This window comes from Glycine max, chromosome 17 (genome assembly GCF_000004515.6).
Source record: "Glycine max cultivar Williams 82 chromosome 17, Glycine_max_v4.0, whole genome shotgun sequence".
In the NCBI taxonomy this organism is placed as follows: Eukaryota; Viridiplantae; Streptophyta; class Magnoliopsida; order Fabales; family Fabaceae; genus Glycine; species Glycine max.
In genome coordinates, this window is record NC_038253.2 from 7724836 (window position 1) to 7752256 (window position 27421).

Genomic DNA, 27421 nt, shown 5'->3' on the forward strand with positions numbered 1-27421 from the left:
GTAATTTTGGTGAAATAGTAATTCTTTTTCATTTGAACATAAAATATTCAGTTTGGACGACCTTATCATATACTATGGTGGTATCATGTTCCGATTTAAAGATGAAATTTAACGCATGTTAACAAAAATATAAAAAAAGGTTGAAATCCGCATAAATATAATATGAGAATAAATAATAAATTTACGAAACTTGCAAATTATGTCATAAATCTAAGTCTTTGCATATACTATTATAAAAGCGCATAGACAAGACAAACCAGAATATTCAATTTAGTTTGGTTTGATTAACAATTACACATTACAAGCACAAAACATGCCTATTTCCAGCTGATTAAATGAAATGTAATGCGGCCTTGGAAAGCAAACGGTGAGAAAACAATTTTCATCTGTTTTCCTGTAGAGAGGCACAACTGCACACACATAAAACATAGAAAAAGTTTGAGAATGTAAAAATTCAGCTTGTTTACGCGATTTCTGTCAAACTCATCTCATCAGTGGTCTGAACATCCTACAACGTAAGAGAAGCAATGTTAGCCAATAAGCTTTTTCACAACTTTGTAAAAATTACACTTAGTGACTTACCATATTTTCTTTGTTTCCCTGTGCATTATTATTTTCAGCATGCGTAGGGCTGATTGGAGCTGTGAAAGAAAATAATCATGAAGTGTTAGACTAGCTGAACTCCAAAAAATAATCATCGGAATCAAAATTGAAATATTGCTCCATTCTTGCCTTTAATAACATCAGATTTCTTTCCTTCTTTCTTGACCTCGCTTTTTCCCTTATTGGTTAGTTGCTTAGTTGGTTTTTCTGGTTTTTTAAACAACCTAGAACTCCCATTGTCAGAAGCAGGTCTTGAATTTGCAGAGTTCTTCTTGAGATTTTCTCTCAACCTGGATCCAGGGTTATTCTTTTGGCTACTTTCCTTCTTGATTGACTCTATTTTAACAGGAGTAGGTTGAGTTGATTCAGTGTCCAAGGGATTTTTCTTTTGGCTAGTTTCCTTCTTGGTTGACTCTATTATAACAGGAGCAGGTTCAGTGGATTCAGTGTCCAAGGGTTCGGGTTTCAGTTTTACAGTCTCCATGGTGGATGCAGAACTGCAGTGAACTTCTTCATCATCAGAGGATCGAGTTCCCTCTTCTGGCACCTGTGAAATGCTCTCAGACACTTGTGGCTGCTCTATATTTTCAGCAATGTCATAGGTTTGAAGCAGCTCTTTCACTTCTCCAAGTTCAGCAAGCTGATGTCGTTGCACATAAGACTTTAGCTCATCTTTCATCTTCTGGAACGGCTATAGTTGATGATGTTGAAAAGGGTTCAATTAATTAATCGACAAAAAAATAAGAGCAAGGATAGTGCTAACTGCTGCAATCCATAAAGTGAATTAATAATAAATCTATTTGAACTAGAAAAAAAAAAAAATTAACTAGATTGATATGTGTGTGTTTCTGTATTTTTGTATTTTCCTAAGAATGAATATGAATTTATGGTTTTACCTCACATCTTGCCTCCGAGGCAAGTTTGAAGAATCCAAGTGAAACTGTGTGCTTATCAGCAGACTCAGAGAGCTTGATCTGGTTTAGCCAATATGAAGAGGAAGATAAGAGATTGAACTTCATTCTGCTCGATGTTCTGGAAATGTCAGAGGCCGGTGTCTGGCTTCTGCTTTGAGACACTTGACCTTTACCAGACCTCATTGTTCTGCTCTCTGAGATTGGGGTAATGTTGCCAACCAACTTAGGGTTTGGAGTGGGAGATGCTGCTTTCACAGGATTGGAGAGCCTTCTTGGTGGTTTAGCACTAGTAGACTTATCCTTGTTGCCAGAGAAATCAAGACCACCTACACTTCTGCTTACGTGTGGAGTACTTAACCCCCTGAAAATGAAAGTGAGAATTTTTTAACATATATATATATATTCCAATTTCACATCTCAGAATCCCAAAAGCCAGTTGTTTCATGTTGTCTTGTGAGGAGACAGTGCAAACAGCAAAGCAATTAAAAAGTACTGAAATTAATGTCAGAACTTAGAAGTAGTGAGAAATATAAGAATACAGATAGATATAGTCATTAGAATTGGTAGAATATTTGGAGATCCCCAAAATTGTTTGTTTTTCTTTTAGACACTTCGAAGTTCCAACATTATTTTTGGTCCCAATTCCCAAACACGTGATAGATGAAACAATGGAACATCGGTCTTCAAATTAGAGAATGTTTAAGTCCTGAACTTCCAGAAATATACAAAATTTGCAACCTCTTCGAAAATAAAGTTTAAACTAATCATTTTTACTAGATTAAAAACAGCCTTGTACCAAAGTCACTACTGACCAAAACTTAACTATTTTAGGCACTAAAACTTAAGAAACATTTTTTATGTGGTGCATATAACTCAAGAAACATAGTAAATAAAACCGTGTAAAGTCCATAATATTTTTTTTTTCACACATGACTTATTCAGTTATTCCTAAAGAAGTCTCACATGTAGGGAGCAAAAATGAATATTTGAAACAAAAGAAGCAAAGAATACACTGAATCACATTTTTTGTATTCCTTATTGATGCAGAGAATTCCATCCATATGAAAAGCCTAATTAGTAAGGTCGAACTTCAATATTTCAAAAACTATATTACAAATCAAGTTCCTCCAATTCCGATAATGTAATCCAACATAATAACAACAAAAGGTAAAAAAAAAAAAAAAAAGTGGTACCTCTTAGATTCAGAAGAAATGGAGAGATCGGGTGCGGTGTCTTGCTTGTTTTCCTTGGATTTAGAGGACGAACGAAGCGCGTATCTCTGAAGCTTGGGTCGCGCAGAGTTCCCTGAAACAACAGAACCAAAATTCAATTGCCATATCCTAGTTTACTAAACTTTCGCTATCACTGTCTACAAAGACACGCATAAATAATGAATAAACAGAAACACTCAATTGGGTGAGAGAGAGAGAGTACCAGCAGAGAGGGGCTGTTCCTTCACGGGTTCTTCCATCGTCTCCTTCTGAATCTGAATTGAAAAAACAACACTGAACGTTTGTAACTGCTCTTGCTACGTTTTGTGTTTTAATGGAATCATAAAAATACGAGAAACGCGTTTGATGGGGATTTATAAGGTTGTCTCCTTTCGACACGTGTCCTAGGCTGTTGGAGCGGGAAAAATAGGATCGCAAAACTCAAAATTTGGTGTAACGGATGAGATGATGACGTGGAAGAGATAGGGTTTCGCAAAGTGGGAGCGCGGTTTCGTGGGTGGGACCCATTGCCACGTAAAATGTTTTTGTTGGAGTTTTCAAATTTCAAAACGCAATAGTTTGTGATTCATTCGGTCTTTGTTCCGTTTCGCTTGGTCAAAAACTGCTTTACGGTTTTGCATATTTCTGGCCCACTCTTCTCATTGTTCCGTTCTGTTTTTACATTTTAAACATGTTAACCTTTTTCTTTCATTCTTTATTTTTTCCCCTTAAATATGTTTTTTCCGCTCAAATTTGAGTAATTTTATTTACAGTGTTCCAAATTTAATAAGAAATAATAAATTTATAATAATACCTTTTTATCACTACAATTTGATTTTCTATTTTATATCTTAAAATAGTACTTCCTGCTGTCAATAAAACAAAAAACAAAAGTAATTAATGTATTTTTAATCTTTTTTTACTTGATTCATATAGTTTTTAACTACAAAATCATTTTTTGATGGCAAAAAATTGTCATAAATTATAAATATCTTATCATCCGTCTGATTCACCTTATATTATACAAAAAAACTGTAAAGAACATTTTGCATTGTTCAAAGACAAAAAAATAACTTTAAATTTAGAAGACTAAAAAGAAAATTTAAAAGAATAAAAACGTATTTAATTTTTTTCCTAAAAGTGAATTATTCCATTCCATTTATTTATTTTAAAACAATAAATACACTCAGGTATATGAAGATAATCCATAAGACTAGCATATCTTGTTCCAGCCCTAGCAATTGAATGAGCCACAACAGTTGCTTTTCTTTTACAAACTCGACTGAAAAAGTTTGGATAAAAAGAGACTAAGAATTAGTTTATTTAAACTTATTTATTAAAAAACGTTTATTTTAATAAAATAATATATATATATATATATATATATATATATATATATATATATATATTAGTGTGTTTGTCTAGATTTATTTTGCTTTTAAAAAATAATTTCTTGTTTACTTTGAAAAATAAATCCTATTTGCTTATTAAATAAACGCTTTTTTAAAAAGGTTTAAAGTGGATTTGTTTGAATTTAAAATAAGTAATTAAAAAAAATTAAAGCAAATAGGATTTGTTTCTTAAAAAACAAAATAATGCTTTTTTATTAAAAATTCCACAACCCTACACTTTTTCATCAACTTTGTTGACGAAAATAAATATTTTATAATGGTTTACAATACAATTGGCGTAAAATAATAAATTTTTAAGTTGATTGTCAATGCAATTGATATAAAAGTTGAGTCATTAGCATGTGTTGCATATGTAATGAGATATTTTTATATTTATTGTCATTATAATCAATGTAAAGATGTTTATTTACACATCTTTTTCAATTAAATTAATAAAGTTGATAGAAATTATACGATTGTAGTGTTTTTAAACGATTTGAGGAATTAAATTTTTTAATAATTAAGAAATTCAATTAAACTTTTAATTTTTAATTATAATTAATGAATGGATTATATAATTAAGCCTTTTAAAAAAACATTTTTTAAAATTGTTTATCTTAAGTTTAAGCAAACTGATCATAGGTTTCTACATTGAGTAATAATTATCCCTATAATGTTCTTATCTTATCCACCACCAACTTACAGTTCAACTCAATTATCACCTGAGTCAGACCAAGGCTGGGTGCAAGGTTCTTTCCACACAAATCTTGCTGCCACAAATTCACCATTGAAGTTATGACCGCACATACCCTAGTTGGTTGTGTTAGTTTGTGTTATGAAATGTTGCATCTATGTTGCATTGAGTGATCCCATCATGAGGAGCCTTCCACTTAACCCCAACAACAGTCGTACCTCGTTTTGACTTAGTGGTTATATGTTGTGATGAATTGCTTCTATTCTCTCAAAGCTTTTCATTTCTTTTTTTCCACATACTCCATATGATCGTGCCCACTAAAGCCCATTGTGTCATGGTTCAACAATGCATTAATTCTATGTCTCAAGCCTAACTCATGCTAACACAGGTGGCTCTTTCCACAAGTGAAAAACAAGTGTCAAATTAATCCATGTACAAAAAGCCAACAAATGATTCTTTTATTTTATATTTAACTTTTTGTCCACTCAAGAATAAAGCATTTGTTAATGGAAATATTACACATTGCCAAACACTTCCAAATAATCATCAGAGAATGATAATAAAACCTTCTCTACTCATTAGTCACTTCATTCAACTAAGATTTGGAGTATTGATTTGCTGTTGTTGAGATTTTCTTACAACATAGATGATATAGTACCTATAACAACCAATCAATGAAACTATAAATGACATTGAGATTGAACCAATGATGTCAAGTATTCTTCGAAGGATAAAATATTGAAGGTTTGTCAAAACTAAGCGGGTGTCTTTTTTTTTTTTTTAAAAAAAAAAAACTTAAGTTGGTGCTTGTTTCAAGTTATCTTGGTTTATATTCGGAAATAGAAGTTTCAGAATTTTTTTTGCTGACTTCAGAAAATCTATTTTTATGTTTGTTAAAAGATTATAACTTTTTATTTTTTTAAAAATGATACAATAAATATTTTTTACTATATTTTATTTTCGGGAAAGTAATATCTCCACATTATACTCTTTTTTATTCTAGAGAAAGGGGTTGGGAAAGTGAATTCCAGGTTGATGGAAATGCTTCTTGTTGAGTGAGATATTATAATTTTGTAGACACTCCAGGTTCAATTTTTTTTTTTTTTATAAATACTCATGCATAATGAATATAATAAAAAATATGGGTTAATTATATTTTTTATTTTTAAATTTTAACTTTTGACTATTTTTATAAACTAATTTGGTGTATTTTATTTTTATTTTTTAAAAAAATTATAACTTTCACCTTTGTAGTTAAGTTAACGTGACAATATAAAAATTGAGATAAAATTTGTGAAAACATAAAAAAATTAAGTCTAAAATGGGTAATAAATTAAAAAATTAAGGATAAAATTTGTAAAAAAAATAATATAAAAAATATAATTATTTTCACATGCGGTAGCTTGATGATAAAAAGTAAAATTTACTTGTTAAGAATAAAATTTGTTAAAAAATAAAAAATTAGCATCAAAAGTACAATTATGTCAAAAATTAAATATAATATTAGTTATTATTTTTAAATAAATTTAAAATTCTGCGTTGATAACTTTAATAATAAATAAATGACATTTAAAATTAAAAATAAACTTCAATTTTTAAATTAATTAAAGTTTAACATAAAAAAAACACCTATGCCCGCCCTTAAATACAAAACCGGCACGAATACGGTGCGTTTATTACGAGGAGTAATAAGGTGGGGTCAGTAACTGCACTACTCTACCGTCGCCTACATCCTCCTCCATGTCTCACACTCGACCACACTATTCCTGCCAGCGTGGCTCCCATACCTCGCACCACGCAACCCACCTTCGCAAAACGCCACGCGCTTCCACCTCCGCCGTCCATCTCATTTCACCAGCGGCTCAACTCTACCAAACGCGCTTCCGCGCGTGAGTTTATCCATGTCCCAGGGGGCCTAAGCGTCATTTCGCTATGCTTCGGAATAAAGATTAAAAGAAACTGGAACACTTGGTTTTGAAGTAACTGCACTGGGACTCCCCAGAAACAACCCCTTTTAAATCACACCCACTTCCTTTTTCCCTCGGCGTGTCCTCGTGTGTAGCACAAACTCTCATTTCCACCCTCCGATTAAACTATTCATTTAGGTCGAGATTCAAACCGCATCAAGTCATTGCATCGGACGGTAAGAGTGAGGGTTGTAAAACATGTAACGTGAGCGTGAGTGGCACCTGGTGACTCCCCTGCAAATTATCCAATCTTTTCAGTTTCCATTCAGACATTTTTATTTTTTTTATTTTTTCAAATTTCACTCATCCAGCTAGCACAATTTTACAGAAAGCAGCAACAAACAAAGCAACCACAAAATTTATGCAGCTGATCAATCTCTTTCTCTCTCTATCTGTCTCTTCCATGGTACACAACTTTCGTGTGTTTCTCTCTCTACTCTTGTTTACTTCAGTGTTATATATTTCTTTTCTCTTCTTGCTCTAATACAGTAAACAAAAGCAAATGAGGAAATGAAATAATTATTTTAATTTTGTAATTCATTGTTTGGTTCTGCTTCACAGGAATGGTAGATTTGAGGTGAAAAGGTTCCACATTGGTCAGGTAATCCTCAGATCTAGCTTCACTCTAGCTCGTTAACACCAATTTCATGCACTGATTCATGGACCAAGCAGTGTTCTGTGCCTGCTAGTCTTCTTGCTTGTAGCAGATCTTGTGGATTGACGAATTCTAGGGTTTCTATATTTGTGCATTTTGAAATTCGTTTTTCTTTTCTGTTCGTTAATACATTCTCCAGTGTTACGGCATTTTTAGTGAAATGTTTTATTTTCTATTTTAGTGAATTCGTCGTATGAGAGATTTTAGTGGCTGTGTTTTCTGCTTCTGTTTCCTTGATTGATTACTGTTTAGCTTAAATTTGTTTGGATTTGTTGTGCTTAATCAGAACTCAACAGGTAGGAGTAGGAGGAGTTCGAGAGATCGAACGTAACTTGCATTGTGATTTGTCTCATCATTTCATTTTTCCGTACGCTATTATTGTCGGTGGCATATACTCCACTTTTCTTTTTCTAGTAGCGGTTTTGCGGTGGAGGTTACGAAAAAGTCAATGCACGGTGCATCACATTAAAAAGGATATATAGATATGATACCATTTTTTTTGGTGCTGTATTATTGCATTAGAGAAAAGATGGTATTAATTGTGCATGATGTCTATGTCCATTTACTGTTGATAGTTGATTGGTCATTAATTATGTCATCCTTAGTGGCTGATAATGCCTGATTTTTTAGTAGGGAAATTATATTTTTCTATTGTTAATTACATATTCATTAATGGTTTTTCTTTTTTGATAAGGAAAGCTACTATTTATTCTCTGAGACTAACATTATCCTCATGGAAGAAAAAGCTGCTGTTCGGTTTCACATAAAAGTATTGCCGAAAGGGAAAACAAGTTACCAGTATATGAGTTATTTTCTTAGCATAATTAAATTTAATGAGATGGCATCTCCAGATGCACTTTCATAAATGGGGACAACTGAAATTTATATTCTCCTATAACATATTTTTGCTAAGGTTCTATGTTATCTTTGACGCGTTTCTTAAGGTATTTCTTGAATATTACTATAAATTTAATGAGATCTCCTTTCCTGAACTCCTAAAAACTTGTCTTTTTGAAAATCAGCATTTTGTTTTTCTGAATACTTTAGGTTACCAGCAATGAAGCGCATGAGTGTTTCAAGAATTTATCCCACCAATATGCTTGGGTAACTAAAGGAATTGAAGAGTTTACCTTTTTTTAAGTTGCATTGAGTATAGTTAATTGAATTTGGTGTTCTAGTTAAGCAGCCAGGCAGGCATCTTGCATGTTTTCAGGATTATTTACTTGCCTATTTACAAATTTACAAATATGAAACAGTAATCATAGGATAGGATCAATTGAGAGATTAGTTTTACCTTCTTCTGTTACAGGTTCCGATCTCACAATGGGGAAGTCACCAGGAAAATGGATCAAAACTGTATTGTTTGGGAAAAAGTCATCCAAATCAAATATTTCAAAAGGCAGAGAGGTAGTAGTAATATTATGATAGTTAAGGCAACGTCACAAGTCTGTTCAATGTTAATCTATATTCATATTTCTTGAATGCAGTCACAAATATGCTTCCAAATTACATCTTTTTTTGCATGACATATATAGCCAACTCTATTTTTCTTTAAGAGAAATGCAACACACTCTCTAATGCACTCTTTCTACTCTCTCTTTTATTGGATAAAATTTATTGAAAACTACAAAATCATGAGTGAGGTTCATTGAGTAAGAAGTGTGAGATCTACAGAATTTTGTGATTTCCATCAAATTTCAACCAATAGGGGAGGGTGTGTTGCTAGCACTCCTTTTCCTTTAAATTTTAATGCAAATTGCATCATCAGAATTGTTAATCAGCTGTTGTCATGGATAGAGAGAATAAAGGCAGAGAGAAGAGAACACATATTCTCTTCTCCATTAAATATTTAAATGATAGTATGATACATTTTGGTTTGGTGCTGTTGTCACGGGCTTAACTTTTGTTACTATTTTTGCCCTGTTCTGACCTTGTTAGCACTTAGCAAAATTTGCAAATAACCTAAGATTACACATAGGAATTATAAATTGTTAATTGTTATGTTGTTTAAACACTGTTAAACTCATTTTTCTTAACAATAATGATGGTATTTTGATATGATCTTCCCCTTCTGTTGTGAAATATCTGACTTGGTTTACTATAATTTCATTTAGAAGCTTGTTAATCAAGAAGAAGGAGTTGTAGTTACCTCCAAGGTGCTAGAAACTGGTTTGGCTTTAGAACCAACCTCCGATACTATTGCCAGACATGAGGAAGACCTAGAGCTGGAAAATGAAGAAGCAGAAAATGTTATACCTGGGAATCAAGAAATAGACACAGTGGGATCAATTAATGAAGATGCTGCACTAGATCCAGAGAAAATAAGGCTGGAGGAAGCTGCTACCAAGGCACAAGCTGCTTTCAGGGGTTATTTGGTATGCAACTCTGTTTTATAAAATACTTTACTGATTAAAGCACTTCACTGATGAAATTGTGTGCCTTTTAGTCTAAAAACAAATTTGAACTGCAAATATGAAAAAGATGTTTTAATCTGTACCGCAAAAGAATAGTAAATGAGTGGAATTGTTTCTGCTATGCTTGTTAGCATCTGACTTGGAGGATTTGGTGGATAAAAAAATGAAGAGGTTTAGAGGATTTAATGTTAATTATTATTAGAGCTCAACCTTGAAGCTTAGTGTGACATTTAGAGTTATAATCCCTGGAGACTGTAATTTGTCTTTCCCCCTCCCCATTTTGTTTTTTCAAATTTGGGACCTTATTTTATAAAATTGATCTGAGACTCTGACATGTTTATTTGTCGAGGGAAGCTGCCAAGTCTATGTTGCAACTTTGTTCATTTTCTCTAAAACAATGTCATTAAGTTAATATCTTTCATTTTATAATTATTTGAAAAATTGCTTTTTTGAAGATAAAATGGGGTCTGTTTGTTTAAACTTATTTGTCAAAAAAAGTGATTTTTTTTAATAAAATAAACAGTTTTTTGCTTTTCTGGTTTGTTTGTTTAAACTGTTTTTGCTTAAAAAAAATAGTTTTATGCTTTTCTTAAGAAGCAAATTCTATCTGCATCTTAGAAAATCACTATTTTAAAAAGCACTTTTTTAAAATTTTTTTTTTAAACAAACGGGCTCAAACTCTGCCTGATTTGGTGGTTCCTGCTGCTATGACACTCTATGGAAACCATATTTCATCGGTAAATTTGTTGCTTTCTTAAGTTTTGCATTGCTTCTGTCTCTAATAAATTGATAAGTGATAAGTATGTCCATGGAAGGTTGGCATATGAACAATTTCTTGACTTATTTGAACTATCTTTATCAAGTTTTGATTGTATGACTTATTTATTTATAAGTAGTAATATTTGATATAATTCCCCAACTAATGGGAGTGTCTTTCATGAAGGCTCGGAGAGCATTTAGGGCCCTAAAAGGCATTATAAGGTTGCAAGCACTCATCCGTGGGCACTTGGTTAGGAGACAAGCTGTTGCAACATTATGCTCTATGTATGGTATTGTCAAGTTTCAAGCACTTGTTCGTGGAGGAATAGTTAGACATTCTAACGTTGGATCTGAAATCCAAGAGAAGTGCAACATATTGAACCCTCTGGTAATTTTTTCAAAAATTGAATTCTCAGTATGCAAGTGATAAATTTGCATGATTGTCTTGGTCAATTTATTCTTCTGATTTTTTTTCTTGATCAAATTAGAGCTAAATGGCTTTATTAAATATGAAAGCATCTGGCTGAGCTGACAGCATATTAAAAAATGAGCACTTATTGTACCAATAGACCGGTTTATTTTGAGAACTATTCACTACTACAATAAATAAGATGGTCTTTTTGTTGTCATTCACTACTTTTTCGTCTTAATCAGAAGAAGCTGGTGCATTATACAGGCTGTTAGGATTGTCTTCATCATGTTTTTTTTCAAACTACTTATATACATGGTGAAATATTGCTACAAGTCAAACAATCTCTATTAAACTATTTGTAAAATTTCTGATGAGTTTCTTTTGGTTGTTGGGTACTGCACCAGTTAGTTATTGTTAGATAACTTCCAAGTTTCTGAGTGTTCACAAGTCAGGGATGAGAGTAGGTGAGGGAGATTGCATGTATAATATTTTCTAACTGTTGCTACTGCTAATTATTTTCCTTCTCAACGTGTTGTACCTTTAGGATGGCAAGCTTGTCAAGCCAATTGCTATATCCATGAAAATTACCAAGCTGTCTGCAAATGCTTTCATTCGTAAGGTAACTTACATTGCACCATGTATATGTTAAGTTCAGTTTTTATGTTTGGCTGCTTATTCTGTATAAGTGTCATTCTAGAATAACAGTTGTAAACTCCCTCTGATCCTCTTTTTAAGAACCAAATTAAAAATTTTGTTTGGTCCTTTTTAGAAGAACCAATCTAAAATGTTTCATGGATTAATTATTTTTACAAAAACACCCTTAATCATGAGTCATTTCTCTAATTCAATAAGGTGATCTTAAACTGAGAAAGTAAGTGATTTTCTAGTTTCTGCCTTGGTTTAATTTAAGTTGTATGGTGATCTTAACTCACTAAAATTTATGGGTGGATATAGTCCCCTGCCGCCCCATATTATTGCGTCAATACTCAATAATCTAGGGCATTCTATTACAATGTCTTTTTAATCTGTCAGTTAACTTGGGCATGTGATAATGTTGGTTTGTTATTCCAGCTTCTTACTTCGTCAACTAGAATAATGGTGCTGCGGTTGCAATATCTTCCTGGTGATCTTAACTCACTAAAATTTATGGGTGGATATAGCCACCACCCCCCAAATTACTGTGTCAATAATCTAGGGCATGTACTTATATAGTTCTATTACAATTTGTCTTTTTAATCTGTCAGTTAACTTGGGCATGTGATCATGTTGGTTTGTTATTCCAGCTTCTCACTTCATCAACCAGAATAATGGTGCTGCAGCTGCAATATGTTCCTGGTGATCCAAATTCTGTCCTAAGTTGGTTGGAGCGCTGGTCAGCATCTCATTTTTGGAAACCAGTTCCCCAGCCTAAGAAAATTCGGGATACTAAGTCTCATAGAAAGCATGGCAATATTTCAGTTGGAGATACTCATATGAGCAAGTCAAAACGAACCAACAGGAAGCTTCCTACTGCAAGTTTTGACTCAGTCCCAGTGCAAGCACATCCTGAATTTGAAAAACCAAAACGGAACATGAGGAAAATTCCAAGCCAATCCTCAGATCCTCCTGTGCAGGAAAATCCACAAAGTGAGCTTGAAAAGATTAAACGTAACCTGAGGAAAGTTCATAACCCAGTTGTTGAGAATGCTGTTCCGTCAGAAGTTGAATCGGAGACGCCAAAGGATCATTTGGAAAAGGCAACAGTTACCTCATGCCTTGCTGTTTCAGAACAAGAGGTCATTAGTTCTAATGAGAAGATCAAGAAGGAAGCAACATTAATTGTTTCTAGTGTGCCAGATATAGAAACTACTCCAAGACTTTCAGTTAGTAAGGAGGTGTTAGACTCACCAAGCAGTTATCAAGTGACTGTGGAATCAAAACCATTGACTGAGATTACAACTAAAGATAAAAACATTCATGTTTCTGATGAAGTAAAAAACGAGCCCATAGATTTACCAGAGCCTATTTGTAAAGATGAAAATTCTCACTTAACAAATGGAGATTTGAGTCACAAGGAAGATCAAATAGGCAGTGAAAACCAGAAACCAAACGGAAAAGCCTCAATTGTAGCAAAGCAGGAACGTGCAGAGAATGGTATACAGAATAGTCCAGCACTACCAAGTTACATGGCAGCAACTGAATCTGCAAAGGCAAAGTTGAAGGCACAAGGATCCCCGAGATTTGGACAAGATGGAAGTGAAAAAAACAACCATACTCGGCGACATTCTCTGCCATCCTCAACTAACTGCAAAATTAGTTCGCATTCACCTAGGACACTGAGACAAGTTCAATCAGGAGGCAAAGGTGGCCACAGAAGTGACAGAACTGTATCATCTTCTAGAGATGGGAATGGTATGATATAGTGGTTTGGAAAATTCACCCAAAAAGTATGATGGTTTAAATATATTGCACAATAGTTTAACGTATTTAAAATTACTGTTAGCTGAATTGCTAAATTAAATCATGCCAAACTAGTCTAGATTGCAAATTCCAAAACAGTACAGTTCCTTTTATTTACAGGAAAACAACTTAGCAGACGTGATCTTCGTAATTTCAATTTGAATAATTTAATTCTTGTATATGTCTTTTGTTTACTGTGGTTGATATTCATCAATGGTTCTGTTCATCTTGCAGGAAAGGTAATTCAAGCAGAGTGGAGGCGGTAATTTGAGGAAGGCAGATGTTCTGGAGAGGAACATGAGGAGGTTGAAACTGTGTGGTTTATATGTATCTTTGATGAGAATTGTTGAATTGATGGGACTATAGGTGTGCTTGAATTCAGGTTATTTCTTCATTTGCTGCATTTTGGGCTTTGAGGGTGATTTGTACATTATAGGTTTCTAGTTTTTGCATGATGCAACTATACCTAAATTTAATTTATGCTTTAAGCATGATTTCTGAGCTGTCCATATTGTGCTTTGTTTTTCGTACTTTTGAGTGTGTATGGTCATTATTAGCACGTACCTTGGTAGGCAAATTGATCTTAGAGGGTTTCTTTTAGAAACTAATCCCCAACCAGGGTCTGATTTGAAACATTTTGCGATGAGTGTTTTGTTGAGGGGAATGGCGAAAGACATATTTCGCCAAGAGGAACAGCGAAATAGGTGCATATTTCGCCATGGATTTTGCCATCTCATTGGCGAAATAGGTGGTGCTTTGTGGATTTTGTGTTGTTATTTAATTTTTTTTTGTTATTATAGAGGTGTATGATATATTTATTTTGCATGACTAAATTTATTTATATCTTCTCTTGTATGTATGTATTTTTTATAAATATAATTTTGATATATTTTTTTATATGTATGTTGTGTTCTTATTTTTGTTACATATATATTTTGGTATTAGTTTATTATTAATAGGTTAATATTATAAAAGTATTTATGTTAAGTTATTATTCTGTTTATATATATATATATATATATATATATATATATATATATATATATATATATTATGTTATTTGTTTATTAATTTTGTGCATATATTGAATTTAGCTTTTATAATGTTTAGTTATTATTAGTTTAGCTTTTGTGTATGTATTTTTACTCTGGGGGACCGAAATTTAAATGGTGCAAAAGAGCAATACGATCACCTATTTCGCGCCAATGAGAATGACAAAATTCACAAGAGTGTATTTGGATAGAGAATTTTAACTGATGAAAGTAAGTTATCAGAAAATTTAAATTTTTGTGATCTAGAATTCACTGTTTGGATGTTTTTTATCAAGAATTTAAAATTTTTGAATTTTAAAACAGAATTTTAAACAACTAAAAATTTGAAATTTCAATTTTTTTTCAAAATGTGAGAAATTGAAATTTTTTTCTTACAATCTTCAAGAAACACGGTCTGAACTCGTGGAACATCGATCGAATATGAGCGTAGAGGAACATGTATAACTAGCATATCAATTATATCTTTTCATTTTTTTTCATTCATCTTTTTTTTCACCTTCATAATTTTAATTTTTTTTTATCCAAACACAATTTTAAAAATAAAAGAATTTGAATTGAAGTATTTGAAATTTTTAGAATTTAAAATTCTCTTGGCGAAATATGCACTTATTTTGCTGTTTCTCTTGGTGAAATATGTGTTTCGTCATTTTTCTTGGCAAAACGTTCACCCAAACCAAACTCTCTTCACAAAATATTTCAAATATTTTAAAACAGACTTTGATTGGGAATTAGTTTCTAAAAGAAATCCTCTGAGGTCAATTTGCCTATTTTGGCACGTGATACCGAGAACTTGGTTCGACTTTGAGTATGGTCTGATAAGTGGTAAAAATATGCTCGTACCCTGAGTATGGTCTGGTAAGTGGTAACTAGAATATGCTCGTTCTACATTTCTTCAGATGTTTGTATTTTTGAAATAGGAATGGTGGATTTGAGTGTGGAAACAAATTCTAATGTTACGTCGAGAATTGGCCACTGTATTTCCATTCATTGCATCCATTTAAGAATGACACATTTCATAGGATTTCCACAATTGTTAAGACATTTGGTTTCTGATATCATTATCTTTTTGTACTCCTTAGTTGAGTTGAGTAGGGATAAAATGACGTCAAATGGCAAAAGCTACAATTTAGAGGTGGAAAATTAGGTCCACACGCAATTCTTCTGCCTTTTTATTTTGTTTTAACTCCTGATTTGAGTTAGTTTGCATTTAATTGCATATTAATGGTTTCTCAAAAGTGTACTGCAATTGTGGTAATGTTATTGTTTGAGGGAAATTTCTTGCTCCATAAGAAAGGAGGTATTAAAAGAGATAATTAGTTGAGAAAAAAATTCTGAAGATCTTAGAGTTGAAGAAACATTTTTAAAAAGGCTCTCGATGAAAAATCTATATTCTATATCTATATAGAAAAACAAACCCTAGGAATATTACTTTTTCTTACCCCTTTTAAAATGCTGACGTGTCATTTTCATGGTTTTTTGTCTTTTACTAAAATTTGTTTTCTTTTGCAAATCTCTTTCTTTCCAACTTTCTTTCCAACTTTTCTTTATTTTTTATTTTTTATTATCTGTTTATTATATGTAAGAAAAAATAACCCTTTTATTATTTATCTTATTCATTTTTCTTTATTATTTTTCAGTTTTTTTAACTATTATTCTTTTTTATATTCTTTCTTTTCTTTTTCATTTATGTTTTCCTTTCCTTTTTTATATTTTTCTTAAAAAGTTTTTTTCTCTTTTTCTTTTTTCTTTTAAAGTTATATTATTTCTTTTTTGTATTTTTTCTATTCAACATTTTATTTTATTCTTTCTTTTTTACATTTTTTCTTTCTTCATATTTAAGCTTATACAACTATTTATAGGTAATAACTATATTCAGTTTTTTAAATTTTAATATTATATAAAAAATTTAAAATTTAATTAGTTAATATATTTATTACAAAGTAATTTATTATTATAAAATAATTTTAAAATAGTTACTCAATACTATCATAAGTTAAATTAGTTTTATTTTTTAAAGATAAATATCACATATTATTCATGAAAAATAATCTTGTTTGATACCGTTATGGACAAATCATTATGGTTCATAAATGAATATTATGTGGTTTAAAATTTTATACTAAAAAATAATTTATATCTAATTAGTTAATATATTTATTACAAAATAATATTTTGTCTATAGGTTTAATAACTTCATATATTAAAATTTTGTTAATTAATATTTATATATTAAGGTTAAACATCATTTTTACATAATCATATAATAAATATATTAAAATTAATTTGTTAAATATATTATTATTACAAAATTTATGTACACAATAAATTAAATTAATTCTAGGAATCACAAGACTCATTCACGAGAAAGAGAATGAGAATCTAATTACTTACTCTATACATATTATATATAATTTTATTTAAATTTATGTATTGTTAGTTACTCTAGTTACTACAAAATAATATTTTAACTATATTTTTAATGATTTCACATGAAATAATCTTATTGGTTATATTTATAGAATCATGTTGATTTGTTTTTACATTAATACATAATTATATCTTTTTTAATTCTTTATTTATTACATAAATAAACTTCAACTATGCATATATAACAAATAACTCTAAACTCGTCTCAATTTTGATAAAAATTATCTACTTTAACTAGATATTGATATGGATATTAATGAGATTCTTTAAAAAGAGACAAAAATAGTATCTAACTACATATTTCATACCTATTATATAATATTTTTTTAAAGAAAATGCATGTATTATTAACTAATATTCTTATTACAGAATAATTTTTTGACTCTATCTTTAATAATTTAATATAAATTAATATTATTGATTAATATCCATATAATAGTGTTGAATTATTTTACATAAATAACATAATAATAAATGTATTAAAGTAAAATTTATTAAATATATCTTTATTGGAAAATAAATTTAATTTATTTTCATTTTTATTGTAAATAAAATATTTTTATTTATTTCATAAATAAAAAAATTACTTTTAGAGAATATTAATAGCTAATTATATTTGTCTTTATATATAAATTTAATTTTTTAAATAAGTGTATTTTAAATATTTGTGAAAATGAGAATAATCCATGCAAATGAACGGGTAACTTGCTAGTAGCTTCCGAAAATAATCCCGTGGAAGATCATTATTTTTATTTTCAAGATAATTAGTTTGATAAAGTTATTAAAAATGTATTAACAAGTGCAAAAAATTTTTAGAAAAAAATATGTCAAATCGACAGAGTAATTATGATAATGTTATGGATGTCCCGAAGGGACGAGTAATTATGATAATTAACTTAAATAAAAACGTATTTTTCTTCTTAAATTTGTTAAATATTTACTAATTAGAAATACGTTTTAAATTTTATGAAGATAACCATTATGAAATTTCGTGACTTTTTTTTTTATATATAACAGCTTTTATTTAATTAAACGATGGTGTTACTGTACGTATTATTTATTTATTCGTAGTAGTAATTTATATGTCGACTGTGAAAATTTAATTGACAGCATACTTACATTATTGTGCAAGAAAAAATTATTTTAAAATAATGATCATATTTTAATTTTTTTTAATATAATATCAATTATTTTTTATTTATAATATTAACGATAAATAATAAAATATATAAATAAATTAATGACGTTACTTAATTAAAAGAACCTAGACAATTAGTTTTTTGGCATGGTACTTTAGTGCTCCCTAATTAAAAAATTAAAAGGCGAGGTAGCAAGCGTGCACTATATATACGCAAAACAACGGTAAGAACGCTGCTCCCATAACACTAATGGCAAATCCTGTTCCCGCGAGCTTCTGGACTCAAGCAAACGCGCTTCTTCGCAAGAATCTAACCTTCCACGTTCCAATCCCTTCTCCTTTTTCTTTTTCATTATTCTTTTCTATTCGCCTCATTCAATTGCGCCATGCAATGATACTTTTTTTTAAATTAATTATTCATAGAAACGGAACGTGAAAACGAACGCTCAGCTGGTACTGTTCCCGCTGATCCTCTTCTTGCTGCTTTTCGCGCTCCAACGCCTCATCGATACGCAATTCGGTGGCTCCATCTTCAAATGCGGCTGCGTCTGCGCCAACAACACAACAACAACCACCCAAGAACAACACTCTCGCTGCCCTGACTCAGAAAAAGTTTGTGGGATCCACTATTCCGATTCCATTCAAGCTGCCTTCTGCGCCATTCCCAACCCCATCGAGTGGCCACCGCTCCTGCAGCTTCCGGCTCCGCCCAACCGCGCCGCGCGAACCCCTTCTCTCCCCCTTCCGGATTTTCCCGATGCCTCGTGCCGGAGAACCGACTCGTGTCCTCTTACTCTGCTCTTCACCGCACTCAATCACTCCTTTGCGGAAAGTATGTCGTAACATACAAGGATGGATCAATTCACATTATGCTCACACTGTTGTTAATTTTCACTCATGACGTGTTTGCTTGTGTTTTTCTTTTTTTGTTACAGCTGTGTCTGCTAATATGTTTGGGAGTGCCTTGAACGTAAGTGATTTCGGTAGTGATTTCTTGGCTAGTTTGGCCATGAATGTACTGGTGAGTTTCTTGCATGCTTTTCTGTTTTCATTTTGTTTGAGTTTAATTTCTTTGGACTGGGAATGTAATTTTCCTTTTTTTGCACTGTCAATCAATAAAAAAATCATGCTATGGATGACTGTGGGGTAGTTGATATAAAAGTTGACAAAATTATCATACATGATTTCTGATTGATTGAAGATGTTCCACTATCTTTCCATGTAGTACACTAGTACTATTTATTTACTTTTTTTTATATTTAATTTTAGAGATTAAGAAACACGTGTTGTCATTGTAAAAGGTTTTACATTGACGACAAATCAGAATAACATTGTTACTGCATGTGTTATTTATTTAGTTTAGTATTGACATTTCAGTTTGGCTGCTTTTGCAAGTTTTTTTATTTATTTATTATTTATTTATTTTGTGAACTATGTTGCTGGTGTCAAAATGGTATTGATATAGGGATCTGAATCAACGCCTGGGAGTAACAATTTTATTGAACCTGCTTTCTCTTCTGGTCTCCCCATTTATTATCTACAAACAAAGTGCACAGACACAGAGAAATCTGGACTCTCCTTTCCCTCGCTGCCGGCAGCAGACAATGGTATGAAACATTCTTGTATTGCTGATGTACCTTGTGTTCATTGTGCCATTCTTGATGGTTCCCACAAATTGCGTTGACTGTAGTGTATCCTGGATGTGTTCATGGCCATATGTTCTTATGGTTTTGCTAGTTTGGTGTGTGCTTGATGATGACTGGTTGCAAATGACAGGTTGCCAGAATATTTTGCTGCAGGCTCATCATGTCTTTTACAAAACTATTGTTTGCACTTTTTTATTTTTTTTTTTGTGGTAGGAGGGGCTAGATTGTTTGCTATTTTATTCCTGTGGCTATTTGACTTGAACCTAAATGTCCATTTGTGTTTTTTGAAAAGCTCGGGGAACCATAAGGTTCAGAATAAAAAATACTCTAAGGTTCAGAAAAAAACCATAAGTGCAACCTTCGTCATGAATTTGAAATACTTGCACAATAATAATAATCTTATAGTCAGTTTTCCCCAATAAATGCACCCAGAAATTATTTGAATATTTTTGCATGGAGTACACTGGCATTTTATATACACAATCTTGTTTCTCTCTAGACATGACTAGGGCCTTCATCTGAATTATTTCGTATTGTTACTAATTGAATTTATTTTCCTTGATCTAGAGATCAAGTGTGATCAGGCTCTAAATTTATGGCGTAATAGTTCTTCTGAGATCAACAGTGAACTATATAAAGGTTATCAAAGAGGTAACTCAGATGGACAAGTCAATGAGATAGTTTCAGGTACTTAATATCATTTTGTTTCAATTCATGGAATGTGTGGAATATGGTACTTATTTTTGTTTTTTTGGTAGCTTTTGATTTTCTAAATTCGAACGGGAATGGATATAATGTCTGTATATGGTACAACTCAACCTATGAGCGACACACAGGATTTGGTCCTAGTAGTGTGTTATTGCGGATTCCTCGCTCTATAAATCTGGTATATACATCTAAAACTTGTTTCAATTGTTGCATCCTCTTTGCTGTTATCCTAACCATGGATACAACATAAGGAAACAGACAGCTCAATCTCCGCTTATAAAATAAAAATGTGCTACTTGCTAGCATGTACTATGAGTCTATCTATTTTTTTTATTATAGGATTAAATTTAAAATCAAAACACATACTCGATTCATTATTGATGGAATACATTTGGACTAAGGAACATCATACTTTCTAAAGAAAAAAACTTGCTTAAGCTTAACCATTAAATTTTTCAAATGCATGATTTGAATGGAAGAAGTAAGTGGAACTATGTTCATGATGCACATGCAGTATTCAATTACTGTATTGCAAATTTCAAAATTAATTGCATCAGTAAATTTCACTAAGCTAATCTAATAATAGTAATTTCAATCAATAAACATTTTTCCTTTTTTTAATAGTATTCGGTCTTTATTTATCTGCTCCTGACAGATGATGATAGGGACTGACATCTATATGCATGCAGTTATCAAATTCCTACTTGCAGTTTCTGCTTGGACCTGGAACCAAAATGTTATTTGAGTTTGTAAAGGAAATGCCAAAACCTGAGACCAGCTTTAACCTTGAGTTATCTTCTCTTCTGGGCACTATGTTCTTTACATGGGTCATCCTGCAACTTTTTCCTGTAAGAGCACATATATCTGAACATATGTATTCACTACCATAGACTATAGTTGGATAAATAGTACTACAATAAAACTATCCTTTGAGCTTGGTAGGAACTTTGCGATTACAAATAACCCCCAACGTCTTTCTCCATTTTAACCATTCAACTTGTATCCTATGTGTAACCTCTTCAATTATCTTTTCATCATTTTGTAATATTGATCCCAAATATTTTAAATTTAGAAACCTGTGGCAAACATCTTTTCCTATTTTTACTTACAAATCATTTTTCTCTTGGTTTTGGCTAAAATTGCATTGCGAAAAACTCTTGCATTCCAAAGTTTATCTTCTAAACAAGTTTAGAGTTAACCTCTTCACTTGAATCCTCAATGAAAACTATATTATTTGCAAAAAACATGCAATTAAGGATAACTTGTGCACAACTCTGGTAACCACATCCAAGACTAAATTAAACAAGACTCAAGGATGAGCCTTGATGTAATCTTATCCTTCTAGGGAAGTCCTCTATCTTGCTTTCTAGAGTTCTTACACTAGTAGTTACCCCATCAATATCATACATGTCTTGTATAGTTCGGAATAAGTAACGCAATGATCGCAATCACCTTTCTTTTCTTAAGTCTTTCACAATATTTCTCTTGGCATTCAATCATATTCTTTTTCCATGTCGATAGAAACCATATGTTAGTCTCTTTCTTTATTTCGATACCTTTGCATCAACCCTCGTAAAAATAAATGGTTTCTGTTGTATACCTTTTAGGAATAAAACCCAATTGATTATCTGCAATCCTATATCTTTCCATCTAATAGCGCATTTATCTGTTCAACTTGATAAGCTCTATATGTTTGTGTAGGTTGTTCTGACATCACTAGTATATGAGAAGCAACAAAAATTAAGAATCATGATGAAAATGCATGGTCTTGGTGATGGGCCATATTGGATGATTTCATATGGTTATTTTCTTGCCATATCAGTAATCTACATGTTGTGTTTTGTGATATTTGGCTCACTCTTAGGTAAGAGTATAACCATTGCACTGTTTTCTCTTTTTGGGATTTTCTCATTTTCTTTAATACTGCTGACTTTATTTTCAGGATTAAAAATCTTCACAATCAATGACTACAGCATCCAATTTGTGTTTTATTTCATCTATATAAACTTACAAATTGCACTGGCATTTATGGTGGCTTCTATATTTTCAAATGTTAAGACTGCTACAGGTTTGATGATAGCTACTTTTATGTTGTTCATAATAATGGGTGTATTACTATTTTCTTTTTCCAGATCTGATTAGTGATTACTGACTTGTGTTCTTGATAATTGCAGTAACTGCATATATTGGTGTCTTTGGAACCGGGTTATTAGCTGTCTTTCTTTTCCAATTCTTTGTTCAAAATACATCATTTCCAAGTAAGTTAAGTGACTATGGAATGATACCCATTATGGGTTATTCTTATGGTTTTCATATATGACTTTATGTGCTCTATCTAGTCAATATCTCTAGCCATTGCTTCAGTGTAAAAGGGAAATCCTTAGAGGAAAATGTTCTCCTTGATTTTTTATTTCAATAACAGAAATTTTTATCTCTCCCCTTAATCTCTTTCCCTATCTATGAATTTCCCTGTGCTCCTCTTAGAGTTTGGGTTAGGGCCTAACTCAATCTCAAAAGCTAGCTCATGAAGTAAGGGTTACCCTTGAATTATATACATTATTTTGACCATATCACTAGTCAATATAGGATCTCCAACACACCCCTTTCACATTAAGGACTGGACATTTAGAGAGTAAAGTTTGGATGACTAGGTATTTGAGGTTGTTATGATAACAACTCGATAATTGGTGACCTGATAGGTTCAATAACAATTATTATAATAGATTCTGATATCATTTTAGAATTTGGGTTAGAGGCTTAACTCAACCCCAAAAGTTAGCTCATGAAGTGAGGATTGTCTCCCACGTATTTACACTATTTTTTGGCCATATTACTAGTTAGCGTGGGATTTTCAGCAGTTCCTATCAGAATAATGATTTGGCATTTGAAGTTGTATATTTGCATTGGAGGAAAATCTACTGTATGACTACCAAAGTCTGAAATTATTTGATTATCCATGAATTGTAAATGATGGACTCAAAAGATCACTTATACCATAATTAGAACTTTTAACTACTTAAATTTCACTTCAGCGGCCTTAATGAATTTTGTCTGTGTTGGAAGTTTGTTATCTTCTAGCCTTTTGATTTTCTTCAGGAGGGTGGATAATTGTTATGGAGTTTTATCCTGGGTTTGCTTTATATCGTGGGTTGTATGAGTTAGCACAATTTTCCTTTCAAGGGAGTAGTTCGGGGTCAGGTGGTATGAAATGGCAGAATCTGAGTGAAAGCACCAATGGCATGAAAGAGGTCTTAATTATCATGTTTGTTGAGTGGATAGTGATGCTTTTTGCTGCCTTCTACGTTGACCAAGTATTGTTGTCAGGAAGTAGGAAAAGTCCGCTTTTTTACTTGAAAGGATTTCAGAAAAGGCCTCCTTTCCAAAAGCTTGATGCCCAAATGCAGGGGTCAAAAGTATTCTCTCAAACGGAGAAACCAGATGTCATCCAAGAGGTGAGTATTACTTAATACTGAATGAATGTATACTGTGCTTATGCGTTCACCTGGATTATTAAATTGAGTATACTAAGGTCTGTCACAAGACGCATTTCACATGTTGGTTTTAGAAATTCATGTAATGGTGCTGCCTCATTGACGAGTAGTATTGTGATGCACAGCACTTCAACAACTTAGTAGTACAAATAGGGTGAAACCTTAATCAGGCACACATTCCATAGTGAACCAAATAACTTTTGTTTCAATCACAAACTTTTTCTGTTTTAAAAAATTATATTTGTGCTGAAATTATGTGGGTTAAGGTGTTGAGGGAGGAAAAAGAGAGAATAGAGACTGAATATTCTAAAATTAATGTCAAAAAGTGAATTTTGAGCTTAACTCAACCCTATAAAACCCGGGTTGTATAGTGAGGATTGCTCCTCACTTATGTAATTTATCTCGGCACTATCTTTAGTGAATGCTGGACACATGTCTCCTTTTATCCACGGCTACCCACCATGTGGGACTTTCAACACACCCCTTCTATCTATGGTTGACCATAATTTAAGTGACTTTTCCAGCATCCCCCTCATGCTCAAGGCTACCTTCCTAGAGCGTGACAAACACAGGAACCCATCTAGGATGAGCTCTAATACCATGTCAGAAAGTGAATTATGAATTAATAATGACTTAATATGATATGATCCATTACGTGTGTTTTGATGTGATATAGGAGACTTACAATCCTCATTAAATTAAATATGGAAACAAATCTGAGATTCCTAACAATTTGTAACATGAAGGTTTGAGGACTTAATTAGCTTTTTCTAACCCGTTAAGGTTTGGATATATTGTACAAGGTCCTAAATTCAAACCTTGATGCTACTATTGTGCACACACAAAAAAAGCTTGTATTTGTCTCATAAATGTTACTATATATTTTCGCTGAAAGACCTTATTCATGTATCATGTATGTGTTACAAGTTTGGTTGTACTGATGTACTCAATATGTCAAGACTGAGTTATACGTGTAACATGTTTAATGCTTTCTTCTTTTTCTCTTCAGAAGGAGAAGGTGGAGCAACTGCTACTTGAACCATCTATTAATCATACAATTGTATGTGATGATGTGAAAAAGGTCTATCCAGGGAGGGATGGAAATCCAGATAAATATGCAGTTAGAGGGTTGTTTCTTTTTGTGCCTCAAGGGGAATGCTTTGGTATGCTTGGTCCCAATGGAGCTGGGAAGACCTCTTTTATCAACATGGTTAGTTAAAATTGTTCAACTGATATGTGCATTGGAATTTGCTTGAGTTGTCTGAGCTGACATAAGAGAACAGAATAAGTTCGAACTTTGAAAAATAGCTTACGAAAATAGACTGTAATAGGATAAATTCACCAAGTTATGAAATTCTAATAGAATGAATCACGCTACTTTCTTTGAGTGATTTTCTCCTTAAGTCATAAATCGAATGAGCTTTTGTGTGCTTATAGATGATTGGTCTCACAAAGCCAACCTCTGGTAGGGCGTTTGTTCAAGGCTTGGACATAAGAACTCAAATGGATGAAATATATACTACCATGGGTGTATGCCCACAGCATGAGTAAGCTGGAAAATTCTTCTAATTCATATTTTTTTTTTCTTTCTAAAATCAAACCTATAACTACTAAAAAAATGTTTTCTAACTTACCATTCTCTTTATACTGTAGCTTGCTGTGGGAAAGCTTGACAGGTAGAGAGCACCTACTTTTTTATGGCAGACTTAAAAATCTTAAAGGCTCACTCTTGACACAAGTAAGTTAATTTGAGAGAATTTTTTATTTTTTATTTTATTAAGATTATGATCAATGTGTTAGGAGTCTTATCATTTAGGACTTAAAAAGTACGTAGTATTTAGTTGTACTTCCCAAAATATTAAGTATAAATAAGTGCTTAAAGTTATGGTGCTTCTACAACACGTTCTCAATTATTATTTATTGCTTATTGCTTATTTTCTACCAAGAGCTGGGTCTATATAGAAGACGATTGCAGTCATAGAATTTGAACAACTTTTTTTTTAGCTATTATTTGGCAGTGAAGACTTAAGTGAATTTAGCTACCAATCTATTGCTGCAGGCAGTAGAAGAATCTTTGATGAGTTTAAACCTTTTTCATGGAGGAGTTGCTGATAAACAAGTTGGAAAATACAGTGGAGGGATGAAGAGGAGGCTTAGTGTTGCAATTTCGTTGATTGGGGATCCTAGAGTATGTTTTAGTTTTCAATCCATTCTAATCACTTTTCTTTAAAGAAGATTCAACTTAGATTTCCTTATTCTGCACGTGCAAAATTTTGTAAAGGTTATTTACATGGATGAGCCAAGTTCCGGGTTAGACCCTGCCTCAAGAAAAAGCTTATGGAATGTTGTCAAGCGTGCAAAACAGAACCGTGCAATCATTCTCACCAGTATTCTCTCACTCTTTTGTAGATTTGATTTTGAAGCACGCTATTCTGCTCGTTGTCCATTATTTAGATATACTCGGCTTGTTTTTGTCTCATGGTAACATAAAACATTTTGACTATCTCTACAATATTGATAATTCTTGGTTTTATGCTCTCAGCACATTCCATGGAAGAGGCAGAAGCCTTATGTGATCGATTGGGAATATTTGTAAATGGTAGCTTGCAATGTGTAGGAAATGCAAAGGAGGTAACATTGCTAAACTGATTTGCTGTATCAAAATCTTTTGCAAAATAAATCTGTTGGGTCAATGAAATTTATGCGAAACCCATAGATTGCACATGATTCTTGGATGCAGCTTTGAATGTAGCAGATCAAAATTCCTATCGGATCAAATACTTTCACTGTCTATCCTTTTACTGCAAAGCAGAAAATGCAAATTTGAACTGTGCAGACTTTTTGATTTCTTATATAACACTTGCTATTTCTGTTGGTTTCTCATAGCTGAAAGAAAGATATGGAGGAACTTACGTGTTCACGATGACAACATCTTCGGATCATGAAAAAGATGTGGAGAACATGGTGCAGAAACTCACCCCAAATGCCAACAAGATATACCATCTCTCTGGTACTCAGAAGTTTGAGTTGCCAAAAGAGGATGTTAGAATAGCAGATGTATTCCAAGCTGTTGATGCTGCCAAGAGAAACTTCACCGTTTCTGCATGGGGTCTAGTTGACACCACATTGGAAGATGTCTTCATTAAGGTTGCGCGTGAGGCTCAGGCATTTGACACCTTGTCATAACTGTCATACAAAATAAATTCTGCTCAACCAAATCAGTAAATAAATAAACTGCTACTCTATGCTAACCGTGTAGCATAGAGTAGCTAGTAGTCAGGATAAGTAGTTCGGTCTAGTGATATTCTATTTACCCATTATCCTATAGCCCCTTCCTAATTGTGAGATTAGTATAATCGATTGGTCTTTACAAATGCAAGCGTTTAAGTGATTTTCCTGCTGAGGAATTGCTTTGCTGATAACATCAAGCCTGAATATTGTATGGCTGCGGATGAACAATTGATTATTTTGTTAAAAGAATGGTTTTACACTGTGCGCTA

At 32.4% G+C, this 27421-nt stretch overlaps 3 protein-coding genes across 15 annotated transcripts; 2 read left to right on the forward strand and 1 right to left on the reverse strand.

Annotated features, from left to right (window-relative positions):
- Positions 1-197: 197 nt before the first annotated feature.
- LOC100805898 (uncharacterized) lies at positions 198-3104 on the reverse strand. Of its 2 annotated transcripts, none has more exons than NM_001369272.1 (6): positions 2952-3104; positions 2711-2822; positions 1500-1878; positions 733-1294; positions 583-641; positions 198-508 (listed from the first exon to the last, which is right to left on the reverse strand). In NM_001369272.1, exons 1-6 carry the CDS (start codon positions 2986-2988, stop codon positions 464-466), a joined length of 1194 nt encoding a protein of 397 aa, NP_001356201.1. In that variant the 5' UTR covers positions 2989-3104; the 3' UTR covers positions 198-463. The 2 variants fall into 2 exon arrangements, with proteins under 2 accessions (NP_001356201.1, XP_040866837.1); XM_041010903.1 differs by having other exon boundaries at positions 198-499; positions 2952-3090.
- Positions 3105-6799: 3695 nt separating this feature from the next.
- IQD58 (protein IQ-DOMAIN 58) lies at positions 6800-13968 on the forward strand. Of its 11 annotated transcripts, none has more exons than XM_014769868.3 (9): positions 6800-7005; positions 7109-7186; positions 7342-7381; positions 8745-8842; positions 9550-9810; positions 10793-10996; positions 11565-11639; positions 12304-13411; positions 13694-13966. In XM_014769868.3, exons 4-9 carry the CDS (start codon positions 8759-8761, stop codon positions 13723-13725), a joined length of 1764 nt encoding a protein of 587 aa, XP_014625354.1. In that variant the 5' UTR covers positions 6800-7005; positions 7109-7186; positions 7342-7381; positions 8745-8758; the 3' UTR covers positions 13726-13966.
- A 4342-nt stretch (positions 13969-18310) lies between these two features.
- LOC100806425 (ABC transporter A family member 7) lies at positions 18311-27421 on the forward strand. Of its 2 annotated transcripts, none has more exons than XM_003550727.5 (18): positions 18311-18398; positions 18500-18908; positions 19012-19097; positions 19542-19683; positions 20290-20409; positions 20481-20608; positions 21120-21278; positions 22132-22294; positions 22373-22498; positions 22605-22688; positions 23527-23882; positions 24931-25131; positions 25359-25468; positions 25575-25659; positions 25981-26109; positions 26203-26308; positions 26464-26552; positions 26808-27421. In XM_003550727.5, exons 1-18 carry the CDS (start codon positions 18327-18329, stop codon positions 27105-27107), a joined length of 2865 nt encoding a protein of 954 aa, XP_003550775.1. In that variant the 5' UTR covers positions 18311-18326; the 3' UTR covers positions 27108-27421. The 2 variants fall into 2 exon arrangements, with proteins under 2 accessions (XP_003550775.1, XP_006600693.1); XM_006600630.4 differs by having other exon boundaries at positions 23755-23882.